The 24603-nt window shown below is 41.3% G+C and overlaps 1 protein-coding gene and 1 long non-coding RNA gene across 2 annotated transcripts in view; one reads left to right on the top strand and one right to left on the bottom strand.

The window, feature by feature from the left end:
* The window catches only part of DNAH6 (dynein axonemal heavy chain 6), a 275358-nt gene that overhangs the window by 9672 nt on the left and 241083 nt on the right, over positions 1-24603 (bottom strand). Inside the window, exons 70-74 of the mRNA XM_043917761.1 lie at positions 15550-15669; positions 14418-14539; positions 9738-9867; positions 4972-5099; positions 19-204 (exon numbers count right to left, since the gene is read on the bottom strand). Coding sequence (XP_043773696.1) covers positions 19-204; positions 4972-5099; positions 9738-9867; positions 14418-14539; positions 15550-15669 — 686 coding nt within the window. The remainder of the gene's footprint in view (positions 1-18; positions 205-4971; positions 5100-9737; positions 9868-14417; positions 14540-15549; positions 15670-24603) is intronic.
* LOC122703474 overlaps positions 1-24603 on the top strand; it is a 126179-nt gene that overhangs the window by 82699 nt on the left and 18877 nt on the right. The gene's annotated exons all lie outside the window — the stretch shown is intronic.

The following is a 24603-nucleotide window of genomic DNA, read 5'->3' as shown; positions in this document are numbered from 1 at the left end:
AGAAGTAAATTTTCTTACGTCCACAAATGCAGTCCTCAGAATAAGGTCTTTGACCCAAGACCCTAGTGGCTTCAGGGATGGGTAGGCAGTATTGGACCATAGAGAGGGAACCTGGTTGTTGAGGAAACTGTTATACACCTTTTCCATTTCTTCAGACATCACCACCAATCCAGCAATGGCTTTGTTGAGTGTATCTAGAGAGTTCTGAAAGAACAAGAAAGGATTGGTGTTATCAGGTGGGAATGACCCTCGTTCATGGTGGCAGGTGTTGCCTTGGGCTGAAGGGCCTGCTTGGTGGCTTGTGTTCTCTCTGCAGACCCTCTGCTGGGTCAGACCTTCCAATCTTCATGCAGTTTTTACAACCTGTGACATAGAGGTGTAAGACCTCGGAGTGGGCATGGCTTAGGCAGTTAGTAGCATGATACAGTGAAGTGGATGGAGAAGGGAAGGTGAAGAAACGTCTCCCAAGCACTTTGAGAAGTGCCACTGTCCAGCTCTCCTCCAGGCTGAACGAAGAATGAGCCTTACAGTTAGTGATCTGGGAACCACGGCGGGATTTGGGGACATGGGAAGTACCTCCAACTCTGCCCAGAGGATGCCTGCAGCCCCAGCAGTTATAGCAGGAAGGGGAGATTCTTAGATGAGACCAATCTTTCAGTTGATACCAGAGAGCTTCCTTATACTGGAAATACTTATTTAAAGATACACTCCTTATCATCCCCTCATCTCAACAAAAGACAGAGGCTGGCAGCAGTCCTGGGAGACGCTGGGCCAGCAGCAGCCATGGGAAGTACAAAGCAATATCTGCTATCAGGCTAAAGGTAAAAGCAGGGTGTATAGATTTGTATAGGGATTTCCCAGTGGCTCAGCAGTAAAGAATCTGCCAGCCAATGCAGGAGATGTGGGTTCAATCTCTGGTCTGCAAGATCCCCTGGAGAAGGAAATGGCAACCCACTCCAGTATTCTTGCCTTGGAAGTCCCATGGACAGAGGAGCCTGGCAGGCCGTAGTCCATGGCATCTCAAAAGAGTCAGACACGACTTAGTGACTAAACAATAACAACATAGATTTGTACATGGCTCTCGTGGGTTCCAGTTTTGTGAAAACTGCTGCCATATATGGGGGAAATATTACAGGAAGATATTAGAGGGCAAATTTATGTTGATGAAAGTGTCCAATTCTTTGCAAACCCATGGGCTGTAGCCCACCAGGCCCCTCTTGTCCATGGGATGCTCCAGGCTAGAATACTGGAGTGGATTGCCATGCCCTCCTCTAGGGGATTGTCCTGATCTAGGGATCGAAACCTCATCTCTTACATCTCCTGCATTGGCAGGTGGGTTCTTTACTACTAGTGCCACTTAGGTAGCCCGAGTCCTAGGACCATATGCAAATAGTTCTAGAGACAAGGTGACATGTGGATAAGACAGTGCTAGTCATCCTTCTATTCCTTCATGGAGTTTTTCCCCTCTTCCCATCTTTTGTCACAAGAGGCAGTGCTGGAAAAGAGGAGTTTTAAGTAGATATGCCCTTAGGATCTGAGGAACCATATGCAGCAGAGCAGAGGAAAAGGGCCTTTAGCCAGGGCCAAAACACCACTCGACCTTAAGACACCAAAAATGGAAGAAGGTAGCAGAAGACATATCTAAGATGCCTGAAGAACACTTGAGTCAGATTGCTGGAGGGACCAGGCTGCCAGTGCGGTCTAGATCAATGGAAAGTAGACAGAGGTCACAATGCCACCAGTTCTCCCAGAGGCAGTGGCTGACAAGAAGTCATGTTCAGTGAGAAGAATGCACTTCAGATCTTTCTCCCTTACATCTAGAAGCCTGCAGCCCTGAGCGACCTCATCTCTCCCAGGACCTGCCTGGTCTCATGGTCCCGTACCATCAGGAGGTCAGTGAGCTCACCAAGATGGCAGCCCAAAGCCCCGGATGCTCCCATCCCTTGGCCTTTCTTGTTGCTGCCACAGTGCAGCCTTGCTGTTTGCTGGGTGAAGTGAAGGTGAGGCTGCGACATAGCCAGGGCCAGGCAGGAGTGGGCAGGGGTCAGGATGAGGGAGCCCAGCACCCCTGGTGGCCACTACCCTCCCTCTAATGGGAGTGTTCAGCTCTGACTCCTGATTGCCTTGCAGCTTGCTTCTCCCGGGGCTCCTCTTTCTTCTGCTTTTATTAGGTGAATTCTTCCATTAGTGGTGGACACTACTGTTTGACCAGAAGGGACTTTGTTCCTCAGAGCCACATTAGTTCACTTGCATGTTCAAATATTCATGGAAGGTTTAGGCTGTGTCAGGCACTGGGGAGACAGAGATGAAAGTGTTAGTCACTCAGTTGTGTTTGACTCTTTGTGACCCCATGGACTGTAGTTCATCAGGCTCTTCTGTCCATGGAATTCTCCAGTCAAGAATACTAGAGTGGGTAGCCATTCCCTTCTCTAGGGGATCATCCCAATCCAGGGATCAAACCTAAGTCTGTTGCATTGCAGGCAGATTATCTACCATCTGAGCCACCCGGGAAGCCCCCAAACAGATATGAATTATGTATTAATACCAGTCCCTTTGTCTTCAAGTTTATTGTCTGCTGGGGGAGCCATACTCATGGAGTAGTAATTACAAAGAAAGGTGGTATGTTGTACACAAATACAGTGATGGACACAAACACCTCAGGTGACGGAGCCCTGAGAAGAGGGCCCTGTCATCTGGTGGTGGAGGGAAGGACAGGTGTTCCAGGAAGACTTTATGAGGCAGTGACATTTGGACTCATCCATCCTTAAGTGGGTGACCATGCATGAGGTGGAAGAGGCCAGAGATGAGCAACATCTATCTCTTTTTCTTCCTTTGCATAATCCGCTTGCCAAGCAGGTGTGGGTTCAGTCCCAAGGTTGGGAAGATCCCCTGGAGGAGGAAATGGCAACCCACTCCAGTATTCTTCCCTGGGAAATCCCATGGACAGAGGATCCTGGCAGGCTACAGTCCACGGGGTCGCAAAAAAGTTGGACATGACTGAACGACTAACAACAACAACAATCACATTAGTTTTAGCTGGGCACAGAACAATCCAACACAGAGACTACATTTCCCAGGAAAACTTGCTGCTGGAGTGCTGCCATGTGATCAAGTTTTGGCTAAAGGGATATAAGAAAAAATGATGTATGCCACTTCTGTGTGACATTTTTATGAGGAAGCTGCTCTCCCTTGGCCCCCTTTCCTCTGTCTCAGTGACTGGCAAAAGGGAACACTTGGAACAATCCCCTTAGTACCAAAGGTGGAAGTCACCCGTTGAGGCTGGAAGAGCCAGCCATCCAGTGGAATTGGATGTCAATGGACATAAGTTTGAGCAGGCTCTGGGTGTTGGTGATGGACAGGGAAGCCTGGTGTGCTGCAGTCCATGGGGTCGCAAAGAGTTGGACACGACTGAGTGACTGAACTGAAAAGGTTATAAGCTCTGACCTGACTAGCTGGCTGTCTGGTACTGCTGTTTACCTAGTAGACCCAAGGTGAAGATGTCATGTATTCAGCTGACCTAGTTTCCCCTCACCCCCATCCCACGAGCCTGGGTATTGTCACACAACCAAAAACATCTGGAGACTTGATTTCCTAATAGGGAATAGTCAGTCTTTAAAAGATCTACCCTAGTGCTTCCCTGGTGGGCCAGTGGTTAAGAAAACTACCTGCCAATGCAGAGGACATGGGTTCAATCCCTGATCTGGGAAGATCCCACATGCCACAGGGAAACTAAACCTGTCAGCCACAACTACTGAGCTTGTGCTCTAGAGCCCAGGAGCTGAAACTACCAAGCCCACGTGCCACAACTACTGAAGCCCATGTGTCGAGCCCATGCTCTACAAGAGAAGCCGTCGTGATGAGAAGCCCATGCATTACAACTAGAGAAAGCCCATAAGCAGCAACAAAGACACAACACAGCCAAAAATAAAAATAAAGTTCATTCACATAAAAAAAAAATCTACCGTGGCTGTCCTCTCCAGTCTTATCACTGAGCCTTAATCCTGTGCCAGGTATTTGGTTCCCAGCTTAGCAGTAAAACGTCCCCTGTTACTGCTCAGTAGTCAGTCTCTGTTTCCCTTATTAAAGTCATGCACAGAGAAACCAGGAAGTCCTGTAGTCATCATTACAAAGTCAAGGGCCTTTGGAAAGTATTCCTGAGCATAAGGCAAAAGTTTAAATAGTTATTCTCAAATTTTAGTTGCAGTGACATCGTTTGGGGGTATTCATTTAAAATTCACCTTTGCAGGAATTACTCAAGATTCCTCACTCGGTAGGCCTGGAGTGGAATCAGGGAATTTATACTTGGAACACACAGCATAGAGGATCCCAATGCAGGTGTTTTATGGCCCATACTTAGAGAAACTTGGTTTCCATAGTCTTCAGAAAGACTATGGTATTAAATGCTAACTAGACATTGGGCTTCTCAGGTGGTGCTAGTGGTAAAGAACCCTCCTGCCAATGTAGGTTAGACATAAGAGACGTAGGTTCTATCCCTGGGTCAGGAAGATTCCCTGGAGGAGGGCACAGCAACCTACTCCAGGGTTCTTGCCTGGAGATTCTCATGGACAGAGGAGTCTGGTAGGTTAGAGTCCATAGGGTCCCACAGAGTAGGACAGGACTGAAGCGACTTAGCATGCAAGCAGACACTGGGAAGAAACACTGAATCTGAATCTCTCTTAATTGAGTGCTTAGGTCCCTGCTCAAATTCCTAATGCGTCAATCAAATTCTAAGGGTATAAGTTAGGATAATGAAGGGTTTGTAATGCCCTGCAGTCATAAGCCATTATTAGAGAAAGGGAACACAGACTAGTGAGAGGAGGGTGAATTAAGGTTTAGACAAGTTGGGCTAGAAGGATTGTTAGCACATCCACATGGAAATGTTCAAGTGATGGGAATGGAAACTTCACATTGATATACATGCTCCACAACGCTTTGATCCCCAAGAGCAAGGATGGAAGTGAGCACTCATACGTGTATCAGCTTCAGCAGATTGTTAAACCGGTCCACTTCCTGTCCAAGAACAGTGGTCAAGGAGTTAAGGCGTCCTTGAGGATCCTTGACGAAAAGACTCTCAGAAGCGTTTTCCATCTCCAGAATTTCTGAAATACACACGGCAGATTCATCAGATGGATTATCATTGATTTCTCGCCTTATAACATTGCACTTATCTTAAGCTTTCTTAAAGCCAACTTCTCTTGTCCTTGGGCCCAGGATGAACAGGAGTCAGGCTGTGCACACTTCAGGGGCAGGTGCTACATGGCAGACAAGGGACATCCCTGAGACCAGAGGTGCCAGGGGTCTCAAGTTATCTCCTCTGCCTTGGTGTACACAGGGTATGTAAGCCTCACTCTTCCCTGCACACCCATGTTGCATCTAGTCACTTGGTCTTATCTGACTCTTTTTGTGACCCCATGAACTTTAGCCCACCCGGCTCCTCTGTCCATGGGATTTTCTGGGCAAGACTACTGGAGTGGGGTGCCATTTCCTTCTCCAGGGCGTCTTCCTGACCCAGGGATTGAACCCATGTCTCTGTGTCTCCTGCTTTGCAGGCAGATTCTTTACCACTGAGCCGCTAGGGAAGCCCTCCACATTGCATCAAGGCATCTAGGAGAGGAAGGGTTGGGGGCAGGACACCCCCCCAAGAGAGGAGAGACTTGGCATTTATCTTACTGTTGTTCAAAGGGGCTGGCTGGATTCTGAAATAAGTCCGTGGTTCAAACTGGGTGAAAAATTGTGCTCTTCTCTTTTCCTATAATCCACCCAGTGGGGGTTCATATAAGCTGTGAACAAAGAAGGACCTGCATTCTCCTGACATATCTGAGCAAAGCATGAGAAGACAAGTGGTTCTGAGCGATGTTCATTAAGTTCCTTCTAACTACTCATTTTGGCTGCTGTAGAAAAATCACACAGCAGTGTGGGTCAGTGGTTCCTTGGTTCCACAGGGCTATGGTTACAGGCCCCTGCTCTTCTCCTTCTGTCTGTCCCCTTGGGCTATTCCAAACCTCAGTTCTCTGGTTGAGCCAAATGTACCCCTGCCCCCTCAGTCTCAACAAGTGGCATTGCTTATCATTTCACAGCAAAAGTACAAACTTAATGAAGCATGGAGAGAAAAACTTCCTAGGTGTCAATGGAACTCTATGAAACAAGAACCTTTACTCTCTGTTCATCTATTCATCCATCTACCCATCCATCCATCTTCATCCCTTTTTCTACCCAGTTCTCCATCTCAAGTTTATTAAAAAATGCTTTCTAAAATAACTCAGTTGCTTTGATATCTATAGAACTCTCTACTCAAGAAAAGATTCTTTTGAGGGCCTGTTTAGGAGGAACATAACTGCCGTCTGAGGTCACATAGGTCTTTTTTTGGGGGAGGGCCTTTAGAGTATTGGTGGAACTTCACTGGTGGCTAGGATGGTAAAGAATCTGCCTGAAATGCGGGAGACCTGGGTTTGATCCCTGGGTCAGGAAGATCCCTTGGAGAAGGGAATGGCTACCGACTCCAGTATTCTTGCCTGGAGAATTCCATGGACAGAGGTTACAGTCCATGGGGTCCCAAAAAGTTGGACACAACTGAGCGACTTTCACTTCAAGAGTACTGGTAAAGCTTAATGTGATTACATGCACGCGTGCTCAGTTGTGGCCAATTCTTTGTGACCCCACAGACCATAGCCCACCAGGCTCCTCTGAAATTGAGTTTTTCACACAAGAATACTGGAGTGGATTGCCATTTCTTACTCCAGGGGATCGTCCCAACCTATGGATTGAACCCGAGTCTTCTGCACTGGCAGGTGGATTCTTGACCACTGCACCACCTGGGTGTGCTACTATGATGTAATAAGAAATATGCATTTTGGTCTTTGTCTCCATCTTCTGGCCAGAGTGCCTAAAATCCTTATAATTTCCTCATTGATAAGAGTGATAGGAGCATCTTTTATATAATTATTGGTTTTTGATCCTAATTCCTGAGATAGCTCTTGATCGATAAAGGTGAAAGGGGCATCTATTATTATTGATAACAAGCCCCTTTCAACCATACCTGAGTTTATGTTAAGGAGGTGACTCTAGTACTAACCCTAAAGATGAGGGACTGGTTGTCAGGCAAACTAACCATGTGATTAGAGATTTGGACACTCTAGCTTTACTCTCTGACCTCCTGGGAGAGGGCAGGGGCTGGAGGCTGAGTTACTCATTAAAGGCCAGTGATTTAACCAATCATGCCTATGTATGGAAGCTTCCATAAAAACCTAACTGAAGGGGTTTGGAGAGTTTCTGGGTTGGTGAACACATCCATGTGCCTGGAGGGTGGTGCACCCTGACTCTGCAGGGACAAAATCTCCTGTCCTTGGGACGCTTCTGGACCTTGTCTTGTGTATCTCTTTATCTTGTTGCTTATCTTTATCCTTTATAATATCTTTTAAAATAATCTGGTAAATGTAATTAACTGTTTCCCTGAGTCTTGTGAGCCAGTCTAGAAAATTACTGAACCCCAGAAGGGGCTTGTGGGAATCCTTGATCTATGGCTGGTTGGTCAGAAATAAAGGTCACAGCCTGAGGACTTCCAGTTGACATTTAAAGAGCGGACAGTCTTATGGGACTGAGCCCTTAACCTGTGGGATTTGTGCCAACTCTGGATAGTTAATGTCATAACTGAGTTGTAGGACATCCAGTTAGTGTCCAGAGAGTTGGAGAACTGCCTAATGTGGGGACGGGGGTAACCCATACACTTGGTATCAGAGTACTGTGAACAGAGACAGAAGCACAGTTTACTTTTATAGTCACTCATTTTTTTCTCTGCCTCATCTTTTTCCTATAATGACATTTCCAACCATGAACAATAGATTAAGACATCTAAATCTATAGCCACTCTAAGAAAAGTGTGAAAGTGGATCTCTGTGATCATTCAGGAAGATTCCTTAACTCACCAGAAAATGAAGTGAAATAATAAATTATTCTTCTCTACTTCTCACTTCCCAGGTGGCCTTAGTGGTAAAGGGCCTGCCTGCCAATGCAGGAGACATAAGAGATGCTGGTTTGATCCCTGAGTCAGGAAGATCCCCTGGAGGAGGGTATGGCAACCCACTCCAGTGTTCTTGCCTGGAGAATCCTATGGACAGAGGAGCCTGGCAGGCTACAGTCCATAGGGTCGCAAAGAGACGGACATGACTGAAATGACTTAGCATATATGCACGCACTTCTCTTGTTGGAGAAAAAAAGTGAAATGGATTCTAGAGCAGGGCTGTCCAATAGAATATTTTATGATGATGGAAATGTTTTCCATCTGCATTGTCCAATATGGCAGCACTTAAAATGTGACTAGTGCAACTGAGGAAATGAATTTTAAAGTTTAAGTAGACACACGTGACTAGTGGCTACTGTCTTGGACAGTACAGATCTAGAGACATTAGGAAAAAAATTAAACATGAGACATGAGACACGAGACATCAGAAAAAAGTCTGTTTAAAGTTATATTGGGCTATCCAGAAAAATAAATGACCCAATCAAAAAATGGGCCAAAGAACTAAGACATTTCTCCAAAGAAGACATACAGATGGCTAACAAACACATGAAAAGATGCTCAACATCACTCATTATTAGATAAATGCAAATCAAAACCTCAATGAGGTACCATTACACGCCAGTCAGGATGGCTGCTATCCAAAAGTCTACAAGCAATAAATGCTGGAGAGGGTGTGGAGAAAAGGGAACCCTCTTACACTGTTGGTGGGAGTGCAAACTAGTACAGCCGCTATGGAAAACAGTGTGGAGATTTCTTAAAAAACTGGAAATAGAACTGCCATATGACCCAGCAATCCCACTTCTGGGCATACACACTGAGGAAACCAGATCTGAAAGAGACACATGCACCCCAATGTTCATCGCAGCACTGTTTATAATAGCCAGGACATGGAAGAAACCTAGATGCCCATCAGCAGACAAATGGATAAGGAAGCTGTGGTACATATACACCATGGAATATTACTCAGCCGTTAAAAAGAATTCATTTGAATCAGTTCTAATGAGATGGATGAAACTGGAGCTCATTATACAGAGTGAAGTAAGCCAGAAAGATAAAGAACATTACAGCATACTAACACATATATATGGAATTTAGAAAGATGGTAATGATAACCCTATATGCAAAACAGAAAAAGAGACACAGATGTACAGAACAGACTTTTGAACTCTGTGGGAGAAAGTGAGGGTGGGATGTTTTGAGAGAACAGCATTGAAACATGTATATTATCTATAGTGAAACAGATCACCAGCCCAGGTTGGATGCATGAGACAAGTGCTCGGGCCTGGTGCACTGGGAAGACCCAGAGGAATTGGGTGGAGAGGGAGGTGGGAGGGGGGATTGGGATGGGGAATACATGTAACTCCATGGCTGATTCATGTCAATGTATGACAAAACCCGCTTCAATATTGTAAAGTAATTAGCCTCCAACTAATAAAAATAAAGGAAAAAAAATAAAAAAAAAATAAAAATTTTCTGGTTAAAAAAAAAAGTTATATTGGGCTAGAAGCCAACTTGCTCTTCATGCTTCTGGCTGTTGAGATGTCAAGGGGCTGCAGGCTTCTAATCTATAAATAGAGGCCTCTACATTGAAAGAGCTCTCTCTCTACAGAAAGAAAAAATTCTACATAATAAGCAGATTTGGACACCTGCCTATCACTCAGCTTTCTGAGTTTATTCCTAAAAGTCCCATTACCCACATAAGCCAACAATTATTTAGTACCTGGAACTCTGGTCCGGACAGAAGCAACAAGTTCTTGGACAATTTCATCGTTGCTCTTTCCCTCTCCACCAGAAGAGGACCTTGGTTGAACGTCAAGTATAGTGTTGATCAAAGTGTTGGTCTCTTTGTACTATAATGGTGAGAGAGACAGAACAGTGAGGACCCAAATTCTCAAAAATATAATTTTGCAGCATGTACAGTTTATTACAGAAATAATAGCTGTTGCCAAAACCAAGGACATTTTAATTTTTTATGTTGAAGACAGAGTTGGTAAAATGTGCTCATTGGAAATGCATAGTATTTCATCTATGGTGTTACAGTTAAATATTTCTGGTTGAACACTTTAATGTAACTGTCATTTAATCATATTTTAAAAAATGGTTAAAATGATAAATTTCATATGTTTTACCACAATAAAAAATGGTTAAACAATTTTTGGTTAATTCTTTAAAAGGCAGTTATGAAAGTGAGGAAGAAATAATGAGAATTCAGTTTTAGAACATACTTTTATTCAAATAACGTTATCTCAATTAGAAAAGTATTATAGAACATTATTAAAAATTTACAAAACACAGAAAAGTAAAAAGAAAAATTATTCATGATTTTGCTTTTAAGAAATATTTATAACTTTAGTTTACCTACCCCACCCCTGAATTAGCCATCTGACTACCAGGGAAGACCCCACTGTCTCTTTCTAATGTGATTTATTTTTCCTTTGATTTTATGCTTAGAAATTCCTATTCCAAGATCAGTTAATATTGTTAATTTTTCTAGATTTTTCCTTTATTCAGAAACATAGTATCTTCTGATGTATATTTGTTGGAATCTCTTATAGAGGTTTTCTTTATACTGGTCATAACACTCATCATTCACTTACCCAAGAAAAGAATTCAGAACCTAGAATTACAGATCTTGATTGTAAAAATTATATTTTACATGACAGATCTTTCAAATATTACTTTTGACATGTTCATTAGGTCCTAAACAACTGTGATGTTATTTACTTAATGCTATAGTTAAATAGTTTGATTTCCTTGCTCAGTGCCAACCATTTAATAGTGACTTTTCCATTTTAGTTTGTGATTCCCAGGTGTTGCTAGTGGTAAAGAATCCACCTGCCAGTGCAGAAAATGCAAGAGATGTGGGTTCGATTCCTAGGTTGGGAAGATCCCCTGGAGGAGAAAATAGCAAACCATTCCAGTACTCTTGCCTGGAGAATTCCATGGACAGAAAAGCCTGGTCAGCTACAGTCCATGGGGCCACAAAGTGTTGGACATAAATAAGCACATACACTGTTTTAGTTCTTGACTTCCTGGTTAGTCAAAAGTCTTGAAACATTTAGAACAGCCAGGCCCAGCTTTCTTTACTGGTCTCTAGTATGCACCTTTGTAAGTGTAGTTTGCTGAGCTGAGGAAGGAATCATTCATATTTTTTGCTTTAAGACTCTATTGATGATACAGAATTATTTAACCTAAAGCAAAAAGAAGGGATATGTTGGCATATATAGCTGGGAAGAAGAGAACTCAAGTCATGTGGGTTTCAGGCATGGATGGATCTAGCATTCTCTCTCCTGTTCATATCTGGTTGTTTCTCTCATTCTTTCCTGCGGCAGATGAGCTTCTTCATGTGGTAGGGAGAAGGGGTCAGGGTATCAGGGTAAGGGCACAGAATGCTGCAGACATGCAGCATCTTAGTCAGTCATTCCAGAGGAAAGACAGCCCTCTCCCAGTTCAGCATCTATATATCTTGTCTCAGGAAAGGACTCTCGTTCTCCTAGCATGGGCTGTGGGCCTGCTCCTTGGACCAGGTCCAGTAGCTGGGTGATGCTGTGATGCCTGGGTCACATGCCCACCTCTGTGAAGGCAAAGAGTGGTTGGAGGTTTTACTAGAATCTAATAGAATGAGTAAGTGGAAACTGTCCCAAAGGAAAGAGGTAGAAATCAGGTGCATACTGTGCCAGAAGAATGAAGGAAGGGAGGCTGGGCAGAAAAATATACCTGGGGCCTCACCACATGCCTACTGTCTCATTCTCAGTCATTCAGAACTGATGGAGAACACAAAAAACTACATTCACAGGTATACATTGCCAAGAATGCTACTCTTCCCCAAAGTCCTGACTTCTCATTGAATGCAGCAAGTCTATCATTTCCACACTGTTCTCTCACCTCCACATCCACCCACTCTAGGGCAAACAGTCAGATGACTGAATATTAACACTAGGTTTGGCCACCTCTTTTTCCTCCTGAAAGTAGAATCAGGAAAAATAAGATATTCCAACTCTTCACTGAATGTGCTGTGCTTAGTTGCTCAGTCGTGCCCAACTCTTTGCGACCCCATGAACTCTAGCCCAGGCTCCTCTGTCCATGGGGATTCTCCAGGCAAGAATATGGCCATGGGTTGCCATGCTCTCCTCCAGGGGATCTTCCCAACCCAGGAGTCGAATCCAAGTCTCCCGCATTGCAGACAGATTCTTTTACCATTTGAGCCACCAGGGAAGCCCTTCACTGAACAGCAAACCAATTTTTAGGGCAGAGAGCATGACATAGGTTTTGGATCACTGAGAAGTTCCACAGTTGTTTTGTACATGTTCCTTGATATCTAGGCTGATTTTACCCTCTAATTTGTCTCTTATTGTAGAGACAAAATTTAAATTGCAAAGAAAGGTGATTCCCTTCAGCTTCATGAGGCCAATCTGGTCTCCAACATTTAGAATATTCCAGGGCCCCAGGGACATACCTCTTTTCTTGGCTTTGGTTCACCTAAAGATTCCAGAACATGATAGGTAATAAAACTGGAAGGATATGGAAGGAACCGGTCATGGGGGAGTCTTGAGTGCCATGCTGAGGAGGTTGGACTACCCTTAAGTAATGGCGTGGCATCAGAGGGTGTTGGAGGAATAAAATTATCCATTTTGCTCTTTGGACCTACTGCTGTGGTTAAATGGTTATTCTGTTGCTAAGTCATGTCCAATTCTGCAACCCCATGGCCTGTAGCATGCCAGGCTCCTCTGTCCTCCACTATTTCCCAGAGTTTGCTCAAATTTGTGTCCATTGAATTGGTGACACTATATAACCATCTCATCCTCTGCCACTCCCTTATCCTTTTCCCTTCAATCTTTCCCAGCATCAGGGTCTTTTCCAGTGAGTCAGCTCTTCTCATCAGGTGGCCAAAGTATTGGAGCCTCAGAATTAGTCCTTTCAGTGAATATCCAGGATTGATTTCCTTTGAAATTGACTTGATCTCCTTGCAGTCCAAGGGACTCTCAAGAGTCTTCCCCGGCACCACAATTCAAAAGCATGAATTCTCAGCCTTTGTTATGGTCCAGCTCTCACATCCATACATGACTACTGGAAAACCATAGCTTTGACTATACGGACATTTGTTGGCAAACTGATGTCTCTACTTTTTACTATGCTGTCTAGGTTTGTCATAACTTTTCTTCCAAAGAGCAAGTGTCTTAATTTCATGGCTGTAGTCACTCTCTGCAGTGATTTTGGAGTCCAAGAAAATAAAATCTGTCACTGCTTCCACTTTATCGTCTTCTATTTGCCATGAAGTGATGGGACCAGATGCCATGATTTTAGTGATCTGGTCCTATGACCTTGATGAACTATGCTTTCATTTTTAAATTTTTAGATTATTTTTTAAAAATTAAGATATAATAGCTAGGGAACTATATTCAATATCCTGTGACAAACCATAATGGAAAGGAATATGAAAAATAATATATATATGTATAACTAAGTCACTGCTATACAGAAGAAATTAACATTGTAAATCAATTACACTTCAATAATTTTTTTAAAATTATTGAGTCAAAAAAATTGAGATATAGTTGATGTACAATATTATATGTTACAGATGTACAGCAGAATGAGTCACAATTTTTAAAGGTTATACACTATTTATAGTTATCATAAAATATTTCATACTTGTGTTGTACATTATGCCCTTGTAGCTTTCTAATTTTATACATGATAGTCTATACTTCTTAATCTCTTACTCCTGTTTTGCGCCCCCCACTCTTTCCTTTCCTCACTGGTAACCACTAGTCTGTTCTCTATATCTGTGAGTCTGCTTCTTTTTTGTTATCTTCACAAGTTTGTTGTATTTTTTGGATTCCACATATAAGTGATATCACACAACATTTCTCTCTCTCTGTCTGACTTATTTCACTCAGCATAATGCCCTCCAAGTCCAACCTGCTGTTGCAAATAGCAAAATCAATGATCCATGCTTTTGAAGAGCAGTGTTTGATTTATCTGCCTTGGATATTTGCTATTGTACTTTTGTAACCTATTCATCTGTGGATCCATAAATCCTTGTATAATATGATATAAATATCCCCAGAATGGCGAGAGAAGAGCAAAAGAGAAAGGACTATCTGGATTACCATCCAAATCCCCATGTTATGGAAGACTAGCAGATAGATTATGGACCAGGCAGAGGCTGGAAGGTGAGGGGGTGGACAGTGACAAGAAGATACCTAACTATCTTAGGATTCCATGAAAGATCCAGAGACAACAGGTGGCTAAATTGGAACCAAATGCTGAAGCTGAGGTGAACATTTATTTTATTTATTTAAGAAGATTATAATTTACATAAGCAGTGAGATGATTATGGATGTTTCAGGTTTATATACACAAAATGAATATGCATTTAAGTTGAAAGGCCACATACCTGGTAAACTAGGTTGGCATTTTCATGCATTCCAAATATTTCTGGGTCATCTATCAAAGGCAGGTTTTCAATGTAGTCTTTAAACTCTTGCAGGCTGTCAGCCAGGGGCGCAAAATAGATACCTGTTATTGAAAACACAGAAGGCAAATATGTCTTAAATAGATGACCTTTGAGTACTGCCAAGTTTGGTGCTTCTCTGTCTGTTCAGATGGTGGCTATTATCAGCTGCATCATGGAGAAACAGGGATTTTTTTTGCAAGCCCCCTAGCTTTCATTGTTGTGTCAGATTCCTTCGCATTTTCTGGAGGCAGTTAGCATCTATCAGTGTCCTAAGGTGTCACCTGCAGAACATTGCAAGATTCTAAGAATTCAGGGATGTGCTGCTGAAAGGTGTGCTCTGAAGTGATAGAACTTTGAAAACACATTTAGACAGAGTACAATCTATTTTAGACCAGAAATAGTTAAAAACGGTTATCACACAATAGATATCTTTGTACTCCTACAACTAAAGCTGAAGCTTTGACAATCCTGGACAGCATATTAAAAAGCAGAAACATCACTTTGCCAACAAAGGTCCATATAGTCAAGGCTATGGTTTTTCCAATAGTCACGTATGGACATGAGAATTGGACGGAAGAATTGGTGCTTTTGAACTACGGTGCTGGAGAAGACTCTTGAGAGTCCCTTGCACAGCAATGAGATCAAACCAGTCAATCCTAAAGGAAATCAACTCTGACTATTCATTGGAAGGACTGATGCTGAAGCTACAATACTTTGGCCACCCGATGCAAAGAGCCAACTCATTGGAAGAGACTCTGATGCTGGAAAAGACGGAGGGCATGGGGAGAAGGGGGCAACAGAGAAAGAGATGGTTGGGTGGCATCACTGACTCAACGTTCATGAGTTTGAGATAGTGAAGGACAAGGAAGCCGCCTGGCATGCTGCAGTCCCTGGGGTCGCAAAGAGTCAGACACGACTTAGCAACTGAAAAAGGAACAAAGCAAGGGGATGGTGAATATGGGGATCTAGGTGGTGAGGACTGGACACAGACAGCTCCTGGATGGAAAACTGAGGATGCTGTTAATGACTTCTTGGAAAAGGTCTTTTTCGATAGTATTGAAAAGTCACTCACCTGATTCAGAATATTTATAACCATCTTGTAATGTTTCAGGAGAAAAAAATCTTTTCAAGACAGTACGAAGGCATCTTTGATCCCAGGTATCCGTAACTCTTCCACCATAGGTAATTTCACCTGAAAAGGAGTTTGCATTTAAAAATGTTGTTTGTTTTTAATTGATATGCATACCCACATTCTAATAGGTTTATTTATTTACACATTTGGCACATTGAGTGTCTTTCCACTAACCTATCCCTAAAGATAATAAAAGTCAATTTTTAAAAAGCAGAAAGAAGACTAGCATATGTTGTTGTTGTTTAGTTGATAAGTTGTGTCTAACTCTTTTGTGACCCCCACCTGAACTGTAGCCTGCCAGACTCCTCTGTTCATGAGGTTTCCCAGGCAAGAATACTATAGTGGGTTGCCATTTTCTCCTCCAAGGGATCTTCCTGACCCAGGGATGGAACCCTTGTCTCCTGCATTGGCAGGTGGATTCTTTACCATTGAGCCACCAGAGAAGCCTAAGGAGGTATATGTACTTCCCCCCAATTATTTTGCCTTTCCCAAATAATTGAAACTAAATCTACTGAGCTCTGTTTACATATTTCTTCCTTCTTCCTGTTTTTTTTTTCTTTGTTTAAAAAATATTGAAATATTGACTTTTGGCCTTATCCCATCACTGACTGTAGTATTGTAAAACATACCTACTTTGCATCAAAGACTGCTTTTTTGGGGGCCAGTAAGCTAAATGGAACCAAAATATTTACAACAAGGCATTCAAAATCTATACATACCTTATACATTATTGATGTACAAGGAGGAAAGGATAGATACAAGATGCAAGAGACAATTTACCTCACAGAAATTAGATTATGGGGAATTAAAATTTATTGGTATCCCATCTCTCTTTCCACAGAGAAGCTATGCTTCATTGTCACCCCCACATTACAATAGGAAATATAGTTATTCTGTGCTGTAATGGTTGTATAACTGATGTGGTGGTTTAGTTGCTAAGTCATATCTGACACTTGTGACCCCATGAACTGTAGCCTGCCAGGCTCCTCTGTCCATGAAATTTCCCAGGCAAGAATACTGGAGTGAATTGCCATTTCCTTCTCCAGGGGATTTTTCCCAACTAGGGATTGACCCTGCATCTTCTGCATTGCGGGTGGATTCTTTACCCCTGAGACACCAGGGAAGCCCACTGCTGATATAATTCCTTGGAAAAATTCCAGACCCATTGCTACAATTTATTATTCACCTCTGTAGTGCTCCAAGAAGAATTTTACCTATGATACTGATGTTGTCAACTTCTGAATCTTTTAAATGTTTATCTGCTCATCTCCATCTCTTATTATGTCAAGATTTTTTTTTTCCATTCTCTTTCAAGCTGAGATGGTTGGTTGAGAGAAAGTTATTTGTGCTTGGATCTTTGTAGTTTATTTCTTCCAGGACAGCAATGTGCTAACTGGCATCTATCTTTCTTCTCCTGTTGAAGCACCTCTGATCAGTCTTTTTTTTTTTTTTAATTTCTTTATTTTAATTGGAGGCTAATTACTTTACAATATTGTAGTGCTTTCTGCCATACATTCACATGAATCAGCCATGGGTGTACATGTGTTCTCCATCTTGAACCCCCCTTCCACCTCCCTCCTCATCCCATGACCTCAGGGTCATCCCAGTGCACCAGCCCTGAACACCCTGTCTCATGCATCAAACCTGGACTGGCGATCTATTTCACATAAAATATACATGTTTCAATGCTATTCTTTCAAATCACCCCACCCTCGGCTTCTCCCACAGAGTCCAAATCTGTTATTTATATCTGTGTCTCTTTTGCTATCTCGCATATAGGGTCATTGTTACCATCTTCTTGAATTCCATATATATGTGTTAATATACTGTATTGGTGTTTTTCTTTCTGACTTACTTCACTCTGTATAATAGGCTTCAGTTTCATCCACCTCATTAGAACTGATTCAAATACATTCTTTTTAATAGCTGAGTAATATTCCATTGTGTATATGTACCACAGCTTTCCTATCCATTTGTCTGCTGATAGACATCTAGGTTGCTTCCATGTCCTGGCTATTATAAACAGTGCTGCAATGAACATTGGGGTACACGTGTCTCTTTCAATTCAGGTTTCCTCAGTGTGTATGCCCAGCAGTGGGATTGCTGGGTCATATGGCAGTTCTATTTCCAGTTTTTCAAGGAATCTCCACACTGTTCTCTATAGTGGCTGTACTAGTTTGCATTCCCACCAGCAGTGTAAGAGGATTCCCTTTTCTCCGCACCCTCTCCTGCATTTATTGTTTGTAGACTTTTTGATAGCAGCCATTCTGACTTGCGTGAGATGGTACCTCATTATGGTTTTAATTTGCATTTCTCTGATAATGAGTGATGTTGAGCATCTTTTCATGTGTTTGTTAGCCATCTGTATGTCTTCTTTGGAGAAATGTCTGTTTAGTTCTTTGGCCTATTTTTTGATTGGGTCATTTATTTTTCTGGAATTGAGCTACATGAGCTGCTTGTATATTTTTGAGATTAATTCTTTGTCAGTTGCTTCATTTGCTATTATTTTTTCCCATTCTAAAGGCTGTCTTTTCACCTTGCTTATAGTTTCCTTCATTGTGCAAAAGCCTTTAAGTTTAATTAGGTCCCATTTGTTTATTTTTGCTTTTATTTCCATTACCTTGGGAGGTGGGTCATAGAGGATCTTGCTGTGATTTATATCAGAGAGTATTTTGCCTATGATTTTCTCTAGGAGTTTTATAGTTTCTGGTCTTCCATCTAGATCTTTAATCCATTTTGAGTTTATTTTTGTGTATAGTGTTAAGAAAGTGCTCTAGTTTCATTCTTTTATGAGTGGTTGACCAGTTTTCCCAGCACCACTTGTTAAAGAGATTGTCTTTTCTCCATTGTATATTCTTGCCTCCTTTGTCAAAGATAAGGTGTCCATAGGTGTGTGGATTTATCTCTGGGCTTTCTATTCTGTTCCATTGATCTATTTTTCTGTCTTTGTGCCAGTACCATACTGTCTTGATGACTGTAGCTTTGTAGTATAGTCTGAAGTCAGGCAGGTTGATTCCTCCAGTTCCATTCTTCTTTCTCAAGATTGCTTTGGCTATTTGAGGTTTTTTGTATTTCCATACAACTTGTGAGATTATTTGTTACAGTTCTCTGAAAAATACCATTGGTTTCTTGATAGGGATTGCATTGAATCTATAGATTGCCTTGGTTAGTATACTCATTTTCACTATATTGATTCTTCCAATCCATGAACATAGTATATTTTCCCATCTATTTGTGTTATCTTTGATTACTTTCATCAGTGTTTTATAGTTTTCTATATACAGGTATTTTGTTTCTTTAGGTAGATTTATTTCTAAGTATTTTATTCTTTCATTGCAATGGTGAATGGAATTGTCTCCTTAATTTCTCTTTCTGTTCTCTCATTGTTAGTGTATAGGAATGCCAGGGATTTCTGTGTGTTAATTTTATATCCTGTAACTTTACTATATTCATTGATTAGCTCTAGTAATTTTCTGGTGGAGTCTTTAGGGTTTTCTATGCAGAGGATCATGTCATCTGCAAACAGTGAGAGTTTTACTTCTTCTTTTCTGATCTGGATTCCTTTTATTTCTTTTTCTTCTCTGATTGCTGTGGCTAAAACTTCCAAAACCATGTTGAAAAGTAGTGGTGAGAATGGGCACCCTTGTCTTGTTCCTGACTTTAGGGGAAATTTTTTCAATTTTTTCACCATTGAGGATAATGTTTGCTGTGGGTTTATAATATATGGCTTTTATTATGTTGAGGTATGGTCCTTCTATGCCTGCTTTCTGGAGGTTGTTTTTTTTTTTTTAATCATAAATGGATGTTGAATTTTGTCAAAGGCTTTCTCTGCATCTATTGACATAATCATATGGTTTTTATCTTTCCATTTGTTAATGTGGTGAATCACAGATTGATTTGCAAATGTTGAAGAATCCTTGCATCCCTGGGATAAAGCGCACTTGGTCATGATGTATGATCTTTTTAATATGTTTTGGGATTCTGTTTGCTAGAATTTTGTTAAGGATTTTTGCATCTATGTTCATGAGTGATATTGGCCTGTAGTTTTCTTTTTTCATGGCATCTTTGTCTGGTTTTGGTATTAGGGTGATGGTGGCCTCATAGAATGAGTTTGGAAATTTACCTTCCTCTGCAATTTTCTGGAAGAGTTTGAGTAGGATAGATGTTAGCTCTTCTCTAAATTTTTGGTAGAATTCAGCTGCAAAGCCATCTGGTCCTGGGCTTTTGTTTGCTGGAAGATTTCTGATTACGGTTTTGATTTCCGTGCTTATGATGGGTCTGTTAAGATTTTGTATTTCTTCCTGGTTCAATTTTGGAAAGTTATAGTTTTCTAAGAACTTGTCCATTTCTTCCAAGTTGTCCATTTTATTGACATATAGTTGCTGGTAGTAGTCTCTTATGATCCTTTGTATTTCTGTGTTGTGTGTTGTGATTTCTCCATTTTCATTTCTAATTTTGTTAATTTGATTCTTCTCCCTTTTTTCTTGATGAATTTGGCTAATGGTTTGTCTATTTTATTTATCTTCTCAAAGAACCAGCTTTTGGCTTTGTTGATTTTTGTTATGGTCTCCTTTGTTTCTTTTCCATTTATTTCTGCCCTTATTTTTATGATTTATTTCCTTCTACTAACCCTGGGGTTCTTCATTTCTTCTTTTTTCTAGTTGCTTTAGGTGTAGAGTTGGGTTATTTATTTGATTTTTCTCTTGTTTCTTGAGGTAAGCTTGTATTGCTATGAACCTTCCCCTTAGCACTGCTTTTACTGAATCCCATAGGTTTTGGGTTGTTGTGTTTTCATTTTCTATGCATATTTTCTATGCATATTTTGATTTCTTTTTTGATTTCTTCTGTGATTATTGGTTATTCAGAAGCGTGTTGTTTAGCCTCCATATGTTTATATTTTTAATAGTTTTTTTCCCTGTAGTTGACATCTTATCTCACCACATTGTGATCAGAAAAGATGCTTGGAATGATTTCAATTTTTTTGAATTTACCAAGGCTAGATTTATGGCCTAGGATGTGCTCTGTCCTGGAGAGGGTTCCATGTGCACTTGAGAAAAAGGTGAAATTAATTGTTTTGGGGTGAATGTCCTATAGATATCAATTAGGTCTAACTAGTCCACTGTATCATTTAAAGTTTGTGTTTCATTGCTAATTTTCTGTTTAGTTGATCTATCCATAGGTGTGAGTGGGGTATTAAAGTCTCCCACTATTACTGTGTTACTGTTAATTTCCTCTTTCACACTTGTTAGCATTTGCCTTACATATTGCGGTGCTCCTATGTTGGGTGCATATATATTTATATTTGTTATATCTTATTCTTGGATTGATCCTTTGATCATTATGTAGTGTCCTTCTTTGTCTCTTTTCACAGCTTTTATTTCACAGTCTATTTTATCTGATATGAGTATTGCTACTCCTCCTTTCTTTTGGTCTCCATTTGTGTGAAATATCTTTTTCCAGCCCTTCACTTTCAGTCTGTAGGTGTCCCTTGTTTTGAGGTGGGTCTCTTGTAGACAGCATATATAGGGGTCTTGTTTTTGTATCCATTCAGCCAGTCTTTGTCTTTTCATTGGGGCATTCAACCCATTTACATTTAAGGTAATTATTGATAAGTATGATTCCATTGCCATTTACTTTGTTGTTTTGGGTTTGAGTTTATAAACCTTTTCTGTGTTCCCTATCTAGAGAATATCCTTTAGCACTTGTTGAAGAGCTGGTTTGGTGGTGCTGAATTCTCTCAGCTTTTGCTTGTCTGTAAAGCTTTTGATTTCTCCTTCGTATTTGAATGAGATCCTTGCTGGGTACAGTAATCTAGGTTGTAGGTTTCTCTTTCATCACTTTAAGTATGTCCTGCCATTCCCTTCTGGCCTGAAGAGTTCTATTGAAAGATCAGCTGTTATCCTTATGCGAATCCCCTTGTGTGTTATTTGCTGTTTTTCCCTTGCTGCTTTTAATATTTGTTCTTTGTGTTTGATCTTTGTTAATTTGATTAATATGTATCTTGGGGTGTTTCACCTTGGGTTTATCCTTTTTGGGACTCTCGGTTTCTTGGACTTGTGTGACTATTTCCTTCCCCATTTTAGGGAAGTTTTCAACTATTATCTCCTCAAGTATTTTCTCATGGTCTTTTTTTTGGTCTTCTACTTCTGGAACTCCTATGATTTGAATGTTGGGGCGTTTGACATTGTCCAAGACCTCTGATCAGTCTTATTGGCTTAGCCACTTAGAGTGAGGGTGTAGCTGACTCCCTGTATCAACAGTTCTAAGAAGGAAGAAGGAGATGCTGTTGTACTTTCCTGAGAATATTCTTCAGTTACCCTCTGGGAAGTCTTGGAACACAAAGTTGGGTTAAATCTTTGTGGTCAGTTTATGGTCCTGGGGGCTGATGGGAATATAAAGGTCAAGTTTCTTCAGTTGTATGATGATGTCTGGGAAAGGAGGGTGGCTTGGAAAAGTCAGGCTCCAATAATTAGTCAGTGGTGAGAGGAAGAGTTGTCCTAAAATGCATTATTCTAAAAAAAAAAATTCAGGGACTTTCCTGGTGATTCAGTGGTTAAGATTCCATGCTTCCTCTGTTGGGAGCATGGGTTGATACTTGGTTGGGGAACTAAGATCCTACATGCCTCGCAGCAGGGCCAAAAAATTTCAAACTGAAATATCTACATTTTGAGAAGCAGCATGGAAATTATTTGCCTTAAACATGAGGCTTGGTGATTTTGTGTCCAGATTCAGTGTTACCTTTTTTGTTGGATCATATGAGTAAACCAGGAACTCGAATAATTTGACTCAAGGTATCTGACTCACTTTTAGGCTTACTTTTAAGCAGCAATCTTCTGGATTTAGAAGAACATTTGGGAGGGGGTGTCCACCACACATGCCCACCACATGTCCTAGTCCTGGCATGATGGTTCCTAAGGGTCTCACTGCAAATCCTGATGTCATGGTTTTCCCCTTCTCTTCTATTCTTATCCCCATGAGTTGGTTCAGGGATGGCCTAATCCAACTGGACAGGCCTGAGGTTTGGCTTTGTCCTTGTCCACTCTGTGCTCAGATCTGATTCCTGGACTTAGGCATTGCTCTGGCTTACTCTATAAAATTTTAAGGACCCCCCGCCCCCACTTCCTCCAACCCCAAACACCTTCTCATATTCAAAGCCTCCTTAATCTTTCTCTGTTTATTCTCTCCTGTCTAGTCTCCCCTTTGGTGTTGCTATAATCCCCTTGTTAAATTCTTCATCTTGCTTTTACTATAGCTTTGTAAATGATTGCACCTCTTCCCAGCCTAAAAGACTGTAATTGCCAACCATAGCTTATAAGGTAGAGTCCAAATTTATGAAGAACACACACAGGCTTTTAAGATGTGCCTGCAGATCACTTTTTTTTTTCTTTTTTTAGTTTTATTGAAGGTAAAGCTTTCTTCTACATACAACACCTCTTTAAAAAAAATGATTTATTTATTTAGTATTGGCTGTGCTGGGTCTTTGTTGCTGCATAGGCTTTTCTCTAGTGGAGAGCAGGGGCTACTCTCTAGTCGTGGTGCGTAGGCTTCTGATTGCAGTGGCTTCTCCTGTTTCAGAGCATGCATTCTAGAGTGCTTGGGCTTCAGTAGTTGCAATTCCCCAGGCGCTAGAGCACAGGCTCAGTAGTTGTGATGCATGGGCTTAGCGGCTCTGTGGCATGTGGGATCTTTGTAGACCAGAGATTGAACCTGTGTCTCCTGCACTGGCAGGTGGATTTTTTACCACTGAGCAACCAGGGAAGACAACATCATCTCTTTATAGCCTGCTCCAGCACTACTGAACTATTCACAGTGTCTGCAGGCATAGCTCATCCTGACACTGCTGGGCTTTCCCATCAGTGTTCTCTCTGCCAGCGTGTTCTCCTGCCTCTTCTCTTCCGCTGAGCCCAACCCACTTTTCAGCATCCCGCTCAACCATCACACCTTGGTGGAGCTTCCCTAGATTCCTCCAGGTAGCATTATTTGCTCCTTTTGAATTCCCATAGCATTGTCCTTACAACTTCTATTTTGGTAATTATACCATATTATAGTTTATTTATTATCTCCATCCATGAATTTTTGGTAGATGGGGGCTACATCATCTTTGTATTTCCAGCCTTTAACATAGTAGAACTAAGCTGTATTTTCTGGATTAATCCATAGATGACTGCCTAAAATCTCATCATGAGCAAATATCATTGCCTGGATACAGCACTGCCTTTTTTAAATAAGTTTTTAAATTTATTTTATTTTTGGCTGCACTGGGTCTTCATTGCTGTGCTCAGGCTTCCTCTAGTTGCAGCTAGAGAGGGGGCGACTCTTCGTTGTGGTGTGTGGGCTTCTCATTGCAGTGGCTTCTCTTATTGCAGAGTACAGGCTCTGAGCTTCAGTAGTTCTGGTGCACAGGTCCAGTTGCTTGAGGCATGTGGAATCTTCCCAGACCAAAGACTGAACCTGTGTCCCTTGCATTGGCAGCATATTCTTAACCACTCTGGGCCACCAGGGAAGTCCTCAGCATTGCTTTTTCCCTCCTACTTTTAAAAAACCTTTTTAATGAGCTATACCTTGAACATCACAAAAATCACTTAAATTTCACATGTATAACTAGTTTTTAGTAAATTGACAAGATTGTGTAACATTATAATCTAATTTTTGAACATTTTTATCATCTTCCCCAGAATACATCTTGTGCCCATTTGCAGTCACAGTCCTTTTCTATTCCGCCCCATGCAATCATTCTTTCTGTCTGTATTCTACTTTCTGTGTGTATACTTGATTTTTTCTGGAAATTTCACATAAATGGAATATACAGAATGTGATATTTTGTGTCTGGCTTCTTTGACTTAGCATGTTTTTGAAGTTTATCCATATTGGAGCATGTACCAGTACTTTATTTCTTTTTATGGAGCAATTATGACTCAGCTGGTAAAGAATCTGCCTGCAATGTGAAAGACCTGGATTCGATTCCTGGGTTGGGAAGATCCCCTGGAGAAGGAA

Source organism: Cervus elaphus, chromosome 11 (genome assembly GCF_910594005.1).
Source record: "Cervus elaphus chromosome 11, mCerEla1.1, whole genome shotgun sequence".
Lineage (NCBI taxonomy): Eukaryota > Metazoa > Chordata > Mammalia > Artiodactyla > Cervidae > Cervus > Cervus elaphus.
The sequence above is the reverse complement of the archived record's forward strand: the minus strand, read 5'-3'. Positions and strand labels throughout refer to the sequence as shown.